Here is an 11,383-nt window from a genome sequence, read left to right as displayed (position 1 = left end):
CCTGCAGATATACACACAGACAGAATATTGTATACATAATAAATAAATAAATATTTAAAAAAAAAATAAGATGGACAGTGAATGAGAAAGGCGGCCTCCACATCCATGTGCACTCTATGTGCACTGTGCACACACTTCTGCACCATCTACTATGAACATCTATGTGCACTGTGCACACACTTTTGCACCATCTACTATGAACACAGAAAAATATTCCATATGTGCTAGGGACTAACTCCATGGTAAAGCACTTGCTTAGAATACTCAAGCTCCTGGGTTCCATTCCCAGCACCACACAAAGGAAAGAGAAAGAAGGAAGGAAGGGAGGGACGGAGAAAGGGAAGGAGGGAAAGAGGGAAAAAGGAAGGGAGAAAGAACTTCATTGGTAGTGGCCCAAAGTACTATTCGTAACAGGGTGAAAAATCCCCCACATTGCCAGAGTACCAGATGAGTCACAGGGACTGAATAAATGTGAGACACCCATACAATGAATGGGTGCACTCAGTAGCTGCCCCTTTTCTTTTTAAAGGATACTATCAAGGGATAAAACAAGCAGGTGTAAAACAGTACATATGTCTCCATGTAATTTATGTATTTTAAAATATGTGTCCCTTATGGCAGGAATGCATCCTGAGAACTGTATTACATCCTTGCTATGAAAACACTGGCAGTTGATGTGGGAGGCCCTTCTGTATATGTGTTGCTTTTATTGGTTAATGAATAAAGAAACTGCTTTGAGCCTATAGCAGGGCAGAACAAAGCTAGGTGGGGAAAACTAAACTGAATGCTGGGAGAAAGGTGGTAGAGTCAGGGAGAAGTCATGTAGACCAGAGACAGATGCCAGAAGGAACCTTGCCGGTAAACCACAGCCACATGGTGATACACAGATTAATAGAAATGGGTTAAATTAAAATGCAAGAGCTAGCCAATAAGAAGCTAAAGGTAATAGGCCAAGCAGTGATTTAGTTAATGGAGTTTCTGTGTGATTATTTCAGGTTTGGGCAGCAGGGAACAAACAAGTGGCCTCCTACAACAGGCAGGGTTTAAGATGCCTTTAACAGCTCGAAACAATGTGAGTATGGTAGTTAGAGCCTGTAGGACTATTACAAAGAGTAAAAGAGCAGCCTAGACGGGATGAGGTTCCGTTGTGCCAGCGTTTGCTTGCGTGTGTGGCGATGCAGAGAGAACTTCACAGCCATCATCAGCTACGTCCCGAGGTCAAGTACAGGCTACTCGTTTGTTGTTGTTTTGTTTTTCCAGACAGGGTTTCTCTGTGTAGCCCTGGCTGTCCTAGAACTCCCTCTGTAGACCAGGCTGGCCTCAAACTCAGAGATCTGCTTGCTTTTGCCTCCCAAGTGCAGGAACTAAAGGTATGCACTACCACTGCCTCACTGGCTTCGAGACCCTCTTTAAAAAGCCTGTGTGTGTGTGTGTGTGTGTGCTGCTAACTTGAAACCAAGGGTCTCTCTCATGCTCAATATGAAAATCTACCACTGATCTGGAAACAACTTCTCAACACGAGGAACGACCCACAGCTGGACACACGGAGAATGCGAGAACTCTGGACTCCCTCTCTGACCAAAGATGTCACTGCTTGCTTTAGTGGTACCCCTACTTATCACTTTTTGTTTCAATAATAGTGTTAGTGTTCTCTACGTTCCCCTCTCTCTCTCTCTCTCTCTCTCTCTCTCTTTAGTTTTTCTAGACAGTGTTTCTTTTCTTAAAAGTTTATTATGTATATAGTGCTCTGGGCACCAGATCTCACTATAGATGGGTGTGAGCCATCATGTGGTTGTTGGGAATTGAACTCAGGACCTCTGGAACAGCAGTCAGTTCTCTTAACCTCTGAGCCATCTCTCCAGCCTGAGACAGGGTTTCTCTGTAGCTTTGGAGCCTGTCCTGGAACTAGCTCTTGTAGACCATAGCCCAGGCTGGCCTTGAACTCACAGAGATCCGCCTGCCTCTGCCCCCCGAGTGCTGGGATTAAAGGTGTGCACCACCACTGCCCAGCCTTCATTCTCTTCTATTCTTCCTTTTAAGCATTTTTTTAAATGTATTCTTACTACATTTGTGTGTGTGTGTGTGTGTGTGTGTGTGTGTGTGTGTGTGTGTGTGCACGTGTGTGGACATCAGAGGGTAACTTGTAGGAATCAGCTCTCCCTCTCCACCATGTGGGTCCCGGGGAGGTTGAACTTGGTTTGACAGCCATGAAGGCAATTGCCTTCACCCACCAAACACCAACTCATAACTACTTTTTAGTTTAAATTAATTTCTTTCACAGACACATAGAAACCAGTAAATGTTACAGGGTGCCCCTCCCACCTTCATTGTCTGTTTATTTCCTGTGCTAGGGATGGAAGCCAGAGCCTGATACATGCCAGGAAAGAGCCCTACCATGGGTCCACACTCCCAACCCCTCAATTTTTCAATCAACACACCTCATACAATCTTTCCTAACTTATTTTGTCTTAAAACTTTAAAAAAAAAGTTGGTAGTTCTTGTTAGGGCCTTCGTGTGAAAGCCAGAGGCCAGATCTGTGGAGTCAATTTTCTCCTGCTACCTACGAGGGTCCCAGGGATGTGCCTGGGGGGCCAGGTTGCTAGGCAAGCACTTTTACTCAGTCAGCCTTCTTCTTGCCATGTTTTGTTTGTTTGTTTGTTTGTTTGTTTGTTTTTTGAGAGAGTCTCATGCAGTCCAGGTGGGCCTCCACCTCGGGTATCTGTAAACACAGCTGGTAGACGTAGTGCTAGGGACTAGAATCCAAAGCTTCTGCATGTTCCACAAGTGCTGTATCAACTGAGCCACTCCTCAGTCCTGTATTTTGGCTTCAATCCCTCATTGTCTACTCAGGTTCTTTGGATAGGACTATCCCATGTTACCCACACTGTCCCTAAGTCCTGGGGGACTATCCCATGTTACCCACACTGTCCCTAAGTCCTGGGGGACTCATGCTCTATCACTGTCAACTCCCAGACAAGTTCTTAATATCTCTCCCTTCCTTTTGTTTTTTTTCTTTTTGAGGCAGGGTCTCTCTATGTGACCCTGGCTGTTCTGGAACTCTGTATGTAGACCAGGCTGGCATTGAGCTCTAGATCACAGAGATCTACCAGTCTCTGCTTCCCGAATGCTGGGATTAAAGGTGTGCCCCACCATGCCTACCCTTGTTTACTTATTTATTTGTTTGTTTGTCTATTTATTTGTTTATTAAATTTAAGTTCTTTTATTATTTATATGTATACAGTATTCTGTCTGCATGTACACCTGCAGGCCAGGAGAGGGCACCAGATCTCATTACAGATGGTTGTGAGCCACCATGTGGTTGCTGGGAATTGAACTCAGGACTTTCAAAGAACAGTCAGTGCGTTAACCTCTGAGCCATCTCTCCAGCCCTGTCTATTTATTTATATTGTGACAGAGTTTCATTGTAGAGCCCAAACTGGCCTTAAATTTGTTAGCCATCCTCCTGCCTCAGAGTCCTGCATAGCAGATTTCAGGCAGTGTAAATCAGCACAGCTAACTTTTGTCTTATTTTTGTTTGTTTGTTTGTGGTGCTAGGGAATTAAACTAGGGCCTTGCACATGGACCACTGAGGAATCTCTCCAGCTGGGATTTAATTTTTCCTGCGTTTTTCCTCTATTTACTGTGGAGGTGGAGTGGGGTGTACATGTGGAAGTCAGGGACAACTTACAGAAGTCTATTCTCTCGCCCGGTGTGGGTCTCAGGGATCCAATCAGGTCATTAGACTTAGCAGCAAGTGTTTTATCTGCTGAGCCATCTCACAAGCTCTCAATTTCTCTCTCTCCCTCACTCCTTCCTCCTCTCTCCCTCTCTCTGTTCTTTCTTCCTCCCTCACCCCTCCCTTCCTTTCTTCCTCCTTACCTTCCTTTTCTTTTTGAGACTGAGTCTCACGTATCCCAGGCTAGCCATAATCTCACTATGTAGCAAAGGATAACCTTGAGCATCTAACCCTCAACTAGAGAGAATGGCACTGGGTAAGCACTCGACCGACTGAGCTACATTCCGACCAGATATCCCCTCCCTCTCCCTCTTCTTTTATAGTTTCATATATGTCTGTAATACATTCTGATTACCCTCACCCCACTCTCATCCTCCCTACAAAGTCTTTCCCCACACTCACGTCTTTTTGCTTTGCTCTGTGACACACTGAGTATAAAGGAGGCCATCTGTGAGCTCATGGGTTGGGTGTACAGCAGAGCCTTGTGGGCACACAACTGAAGGCAATGTCCCTTCCTTCTCCAGTGGAAAGTAGTCAACAATTCAGTACGGAGAGGTGTGTCTCATATTTTTTGGAAGGTTTTAAATCTCATTTTGTTGTTACATTTAGTTAATTATCTCTGGGGCAGCATATGCCATGGCACCTTTATGTTAGGACAGAGAGCGACTTGGAGTCAGCCCTCACCTTCCACCATACAGGTCCAGGGAGTCAAACGTGGGGCCAGCTCATTGGCACTCAGTTCCTTACTATATATCTGTTCCGCCCTACTTTCTTCCAGTCTCTTCCTTGCCTCAGCCTTTTGCTGACTGTCCCCTTCATCTCCTCTGACCCTTGGAGTGAAAGGCTCACTGTGGGCTGGGGTGTCCCTGGACCTGTGTTACAGCGCCAACCTGGGGCCAACCCTGAGCTGAGGGGACCGCCTCCAGCAGAAGCGACACTCACACAGTCCAGGGGTCCTGGCTGAGCCCTCCTGCTGGGCTGTGCCCCTCCAGCAGAAGCGACACTCACACAGTCCAGGGGTCCTGGCTGAGCCCTCCTGCTGGGCTGTGCCCACTCACACAGTCCAGGGGCCCGGCTGAGCCCTCCTGCTGGGCTGTGCCCACTCACCAGTGTCCAGAGCACATAGATGGTGAAGAGGGCGATGGTGAGGGCGATGAGCCCCACAGCCTCCAGCCGACTATGTAGACGGAGGTGGTCCTGAGCCCCTCGAAGGCACAGCCAGCCTGAAATGGCGGCCAGCGGTGTGATGAACACGAAGCACACCATGTCACAGCACAGCGTCCGCTTCTCAGTGCGAGGCCCCGGGTCCTTCAGCCACTGCAGGGGAGCAGATGAGGGAGAGGTGTTATATATGGAAGGGGGGTACAGAAGGGACGCGATAGGGGCAGGCTGTAGGCCTGGATATTCATACGTTTTTAAAGTAATAATACTTTAATATTATTATTATTAAATTAGTAATTTAATAATACTGAGTCTGCTGAGTGCTCGCCTTCATTTTACTGATGGGCAAATAGAGGCAATAGGGGAGTTAATGCATTTATGCAAATTCACATAACTAGAGCAGGCTGACTATTCTATTCTGAAAATCTACAATCCAAAAAGTTCTAAAATCTTTAACTTCCAAAACACCAGCATGATGGTGGGGGGAGGGGGCGACCGAAGAGCAGGACCAGATTCTGTTCCCACCATCCTTGTCAAAGGCTCACAACCCAACACCTGCAGTTCCAGCTCCAGGGCATCCCACGCCCTCTACTGGCCTCTGAGGGCAGCTGCACACAAGTGAACACACTACACAGACATGCACACATATCTCTAAATAAAAAATAAAAACAAATCCTTTAGGGGCTGGAGAGATGGCTCAGAGGTTAAGAGCACGGACTGCTCTTCCGGAGGTCCTGAGTTCAATTCCCAGCAACCACATGGTGGCTCACAGCCATCTGTAATGAGATCTGGTGCCCTCTTCTGGCTTGCAGGCAGACATGGAGGCTGAACACTGTGTACATAATAAATAAATAAATCTTTAAAAAAAAAAACAAAAAAAAAAACAAATCCTTTACTTGTTTCTTTGCTTTTTGAGCCAGTGTAGTCCTGGCTGTCCTAGAACTCACAATGTAGACCAGGCTGGCCTCGAGCTCACAGAAGTCCTCCTATCTCAGCCTATCCAGTGTTAAAATTAAAGGTGACCACCCCTATATCCAGCTTAAGAACATATCTTTAAAATGCTATCATGATAGCACAAGTAGAACCTTCCACACCATGAAATATGTTTTATATATACATCACCACCAGCACCACCACCAGCACTACCATCACTGTGGTGGGTTATTATTGTTTTCTGAGACAGGGTCTCATGTAATCCATGTGAGACTTGAACTTCTGAACCTCTTGTTTCCAAGTATTGAGAATGTCCCTACAATGTCCAGCTCAAAATTATTTAAAATACTATATCTGGCCCATATATGCTGATATATTTGCATATTTGGTACTCAATTGGTGAACTATTAGGGAATTATGAGGTCTGACAAGTTGGAGATAGGCTTTGAGGTTTCAAAAGCCCACGTTATTCCCAGTTAGTCCCCTCTTTGTCTCCTACTTGAAGGTAAAATTTAAGCTCTCAGATACTGAATGGTCTCTACCTGCCTGCTGTCACACTCCCTGCCATAATCATGGACTCACCCTCTAAACTCTTCCTTCTATAAATTGCCTTGGTCATGGTATCTCATCACAGCAACAGAAAGAAAGGAAGACTGCCAGATGTGCTGGGGAGTGGTGGCCTGGTCTACACAGGCTGCCAGATGTGCTGGGGAGTGGTAGCCTGGTCTACACAGGCTGCCAGATGTGCTGGGGAGTGGTGGCCTGGTCTACACAGGCAGTTCCAGGACAGCCAGAACCACACAGAGAAACCAAAAAAAAAAAAAAATGCTACTTAAATATTTTACATTTGTACATACAGGTGTGTGTGTGCGCGCACGCATGTGTGCAAACAGACTGTTCTTTCACTCCAGTTGCCAGACCTGAATAATCACACAGAAACTATATTAATTACAGCACTGTTTGGCCAACAGCTCAAGCGTATTCCTAGTTAGCTCTTATATCTTAAATTAACCCATTCCTATTAATCTATGTATTGCCAAAAGGCTGTGGCCTACAGGTAAGGTTTTCTTGGCGTCTTTTTCCTTCGTCAGCTACATGGCATCTCCTTGACTCTGGCTACTTTCTCTATATATCTATTCCTGCCTGACTAAATTTTGTTAAGCCATTGGCTGAAACAGCTTTATTCATCAACTAATAAAAGCAACCTACGTACAGAATGACAGCCCACATCATATGTGTGTATCTATACGCATGTGTATGGGTGCCATGAAGGCCAGATGAGGGAGTCAGATCCTCTGGAGCTAGAGTTACAAGTGTTTTGTAAACAACCTGGTATGGGTGCTGGGAAGTGAACTTCAGTCTTTCAAAAGACCAACAAGTGATCTTCCTGCTGAGCCATCTCTCTCCAGAGGGAGATAGGAGAGAGAGAAAGAGAAAGAACTGACAATGGTTAGGGATTAGCTCAGTTGGGGAACACTTGCCCAAGGTGAGCAAGGCCCCGGGTTCCAACTCCAGCAATACAAGAAAACAATTAATTAAAGTTAAAATATTGTGTAAAACTTACTTTCAGGGTGAGAGTAATACATATATGAATGAAATATGGATTTCCTTTCAATTTGGACCCCAGAATACCTCATATTACTCATGAAAACACTCCAAAATCTGAACTCTCAAAACTAAAACCACTCTAGTCCCAACTTTTTCTTTTTTTTTTTTTTTTTTTTTTTTTTTTTTTTTTTGGTTTTTCGAGACAGGGTTTCTCTGTGGTTTTGGAGCCTGTCCTGGAACTAGCTCTTGTAGACCAGGCTGGTCTCGAACTCACAGAGATCCGCCTGCCTCTGCCTCCCAAGTGCTGGGATTAAAGGCGTGCGCCACCACTGCCCGGCTGGTCTTGAACTTCTTATCCCCTTACCACCACCTCGCAGTGCCGGGATTTATACGTGTGTGGCACCATGCGGGGATTTATGAAGGTCCAAGCCTTCAATGTATGTTATGTCACCCACCAGATGAACCACAGATCCCAGACTGGGTGTTGCTGTGTGTGCATGTGTGTATGCACACAGATCATATGAAGGCTGATGTCAAGAATTATCCTTGGTCTGTCCTCCACCTTATTCGCTGAGGTAGGCTCTCTCAATCAAATGCAGAGCTCATGGATATAGTTTGTTTGGCCAGCCAGCTTGCTCTGGGGATCCCCTGTGTCTACCTCCTGAGGTTGTGATTACAGGCAGCTGCCACACCTACCTGACATTCACATGCATTCTAGGGGGTCTGAAGTCTTGTTCCTCATGCTTACACGGCAAGCACTTTAACTGCTGAGCCTTGTTATTTTTGTTCGAAAACGACCCATCTCAGATGCTTGTTCACACATCTAAAGAACAGTGTCACACCACAGATGCTTGTTCACACATCTAAAGAACAGTGTCACACCACAGATGTTTGTTCACACATCTAAAGAACAGTGTCACACCACAGGTCTCGTGTGGCCAGGGGTGACATCAAACCCCCATGCAGTCAAGAATGACCCTTGCCTCTACCTACCTCCCAAGTGTTGAGATTCTTATTGGACTCTAAATACTGAACTCAGGGCCTCATGTATGCTAAGTAAGCATTACACTAAGAGTTCTACTCCCGCCTCCTTTCTTAGCTTGACCTTCTCCTGGCCTCAGGGTCTTCACACTTGCTGTGTTCTCTACAGGGACTGTATTCTCCCTAGAGGCTCTAAATTCCTGTTTTAATCCCTCAAGTTTCAGCTTGAGAACTCACCTCCAGCCAAGGCCTCTCCCTCAACCCACAGACCTTCAGTCTTTGTGTGTGTTTGTGTGTATGAGTACAGGAATGCATGTTTGAGATGCGTTCTCCCTGACGTTTTCTTCTTGTGTACACCAGGCTAGCCGCCCATAAGTTCCCGGGGATTCTGTCTCCAACTCCCAACTTCCCCTAGGAACACTGGGATGACAGAAATGAGCTACTACACCTAGCTTTATGTGGGTTCTGGGGATTTGAACTCAGACCTGCATGTTTGTATAGCAAGCACTTGCTCACTTCCAGCTCCTACGACCACTGCACACGCATCTCTCCTTCAACACTGCCTTCGGTGGTGTGAAGTGTCAACGCTCAATTTGACAGAATCTGGAGTCCAGATCAGGGTAGCCTGTGGACCTGCCTATCAGGGATACTCTTAACTTTGCTGAGGTGACTAGACTCACTGTGGGTTCACCTGTCAGGGATACTCTTAGCTGTGCTAACTGAAGTGAGAAGACCCACTGCGGGTTCAGGTGGCACATCTCACAGGCTGGCCTGGTAAAAGGAGAGCCATGCACACTGGTGTTGCTATTTTCCACTTCCGGACTGTGATACCATGTCACCAGCTAACGTGTTTGAGATGGACAGTCCTACCACGAGGCTTCACTGCAGTGATGGCATGTGACCTGGAACTGGGAGTCGTAACGTCTTTTCTATTTAAGTTGCTTTTGTCAAGGTATTATACCACAGCAAACAGGACAGGAACTGAGACACTCTATAACTGTTCCTACCAACTGGCCTGTTTGGAGATCACAAGGACATTATCAACTGTGAGCTGGTGACTGGAACACTGGGCATACCAGAGGTGACAAAGAAATGCTTAGTAATCTGAGCTTGGTGGCAGATACCTGCAACCCTAGCACCCAAAGGAGGCTTAGCCTTGGGTCAGCTGGGACTATAATAGGTAGGTAGGTAGGTAGGTAGGTAGGTAGGTAGGTAGGTAGGTAGGTAGGTAGACAGACAATAGAAAGATAAAAGGCTAGTGATAAAAAGATAAAAAGGCTCAGCTGGTAGAGGTACTTGCCAAGTCTGACAAACTGAGTTCTATCCCAGGTTCCACATGGGGAAAAGAGATAACTAACTTGTGCATGTTGTCCTCTGACCACTGAGCCACACACATGTAATTAAATTTTGTTTGCTTATTTGGTTGAGACTGGGTTTCTCTGTAGTTTTAGATCTGTTCTGGAACTAGCTCTTGTAGACCAGGCTGGCCCTGAACTCACAGAGCTCCACCTGCCTCAGCCTCCCAAGTGCTGGGATTAAAGGTGTGCACCACCGCCCAGCATGTAATTAATTTTTAAAGTATTTTTAAGGGACTGGAGAGATAGTTCAGTGGTTAAAAGCACTGACTCCCCTTCCAGAGGACCTGGGTTTGATTCCCAGCACCCACATGGCAGCTCACAACTTCTCTAACTCCAGTTCCAGAGAACCCACCCATGGCAAAACATCAGTGCACAAAAAATATATTAAAAAATTTTTAAGAATAAAGTAAACTGGGAGGTGGTGATACACACCTTTAATTGCAGCACTTGGGAGGCAGAGGCAGGTGGATCTCTGTGAGTTTGAGGCCAGTGTGGTCAACAGAGTGAGTTCTAAGACAGTCAAGGATACACAGAAAGACCTGTCTCAAAAAACACAACAACAAAAGAAAAACGAAAGAAAGAAGAAAAGGGAAAAGAATGGTATGGTGGTGCACACCTTTAATTCCAGCCCTTGGGAAGCAGAGGCAGGTGGATCTCTGTGAGATCAGCCTGGTCTTCATAGAGAGCTCTAGGTCAGTTCTACTTACAGAGACCTCACCTCAAAAACTGTAGGGTGGCTGAAGCAAGAAGATAACAGTTCAAGGCCAGCCTGGTCAACACAGCAAGTTCCAGGCTAGCTAGGGCTACAGAACGTAACCTTGTCTTAAAATAAATAAATAAAAGAAAACAAATAAAAAAATTCTGGGTGTGGTAGCTCACCTGTTAATCCCTGTTTGTGGAAGGTAGAAGCAGGAGGATCAAGAGTGTAAGGCTAGCCGGGTGGTGGTGCGTGCCTTTAATCCCAGCACTCGGGAGGCAGAGGCAGGCGGGTCTCTGTGAGTTCAAGGCCAGCCTGGTCTACAAGAGCTAGTTCCAGTCCAGGACAGGAACCAAAAGCTACGGAGAAACCCTGTCTCGAAAAATCAAAAAAAAAAAAAAAAAGAGTGTAAGGCTAGTCTGATGTATAGCAAGCTGTAGGCCAGCCTGGGCTACATTAGACTCTCTCAAAAAAATAAAAAGAACTAGCAATGGTTGCCCTAGGGTTCATACCTTGTAATACTGGCAATCAATAGGCTGAAGCAGAAGGATTGCCTGAGTTCCCGGCCTCCCTGAGCTAAAATGACACTCTAGTTCAAAGAAGCAAAAAACAGCCTTGCATGGTGGTACATGCTTATAATTCCAACACTCAGGAAACAGAGACAGGATAGTAGCAAATTCAAGTTGTATTAAAAGGGGGAGTGGCTTTGACTGGAACTGGGGTGTGGTTCAGCTGGAAGAGGGCAAGCCCAGCATACGTGGAGCCCTGGGTTCCACTGCTGACACTGCCTGCCTGTAACTCCAGCACTGGGTCGTAGAGGCTAGATGGCCACAAGTTGGAAAGTCGTCTTCAGCTAAAAGCTACTTTGAGGACAGCCTAGGACACCTGAGATCCTGCTTCAAAAACAAAGCAAAATAAGAGAGAGAGAGAGAGAGAGAGAGAGAGAGAGAGAGAGAGAGAGAGAGAGAG

At 46.0% G+C, this 11,383-nt stretch overlaps 1 protein-coding gene across 1 annotated transcript in view; it reads right to left on the bottom strand.

Annotated features, from left to right (window-relative positions):
- March2 (membrane associated ring-CH-type finger 2) overlaps positions 1-11,383 on the bottom strand; it is a 33,104-nt gene that overhangs the window by 3,832 nt on the left and 17,889 nt on the right. Inside the window, exons 3-5 of the mRNA XM_026778301.1 lie at positions 11,203-11,234; positions 10,927-11,003; positions 4,844-5,053 (exon numbers count right to left, since the gene is read on the bottom strand). Of these exons, the coding sequence (XP_026634102.1) occupies positions 4,844-5,053; positions 10,927-11,003; positions 11,203-11,234 (319 nt within the window). The remainder of the gene's footprint in view (positions 1-4,843; positions 5,054-10,926; positions 11,004-11,202; positions 11,235-11,383) is intronic.

Source organism: Microtus ochrogaster, unplaced genomic scaffold (genome assembly GCF_000317375.1).
Source record: "Microtus ochrogaster isolate Prairie Vole_2 unplaced genomic scaffold, MicOch1.0 UNK124, whole genome shotgun sequence".
Lineage (NCBI taxonomy): Eukaryota > Metazoa > Chordata > Mammalia > Rodentia > Cricetidae > Microtus > Microtus ochrogaster.
Note: the sequence above shows the minus strand (reverse complement) of the source record. Positions and strands in the feature narration are given on the sequence as shown.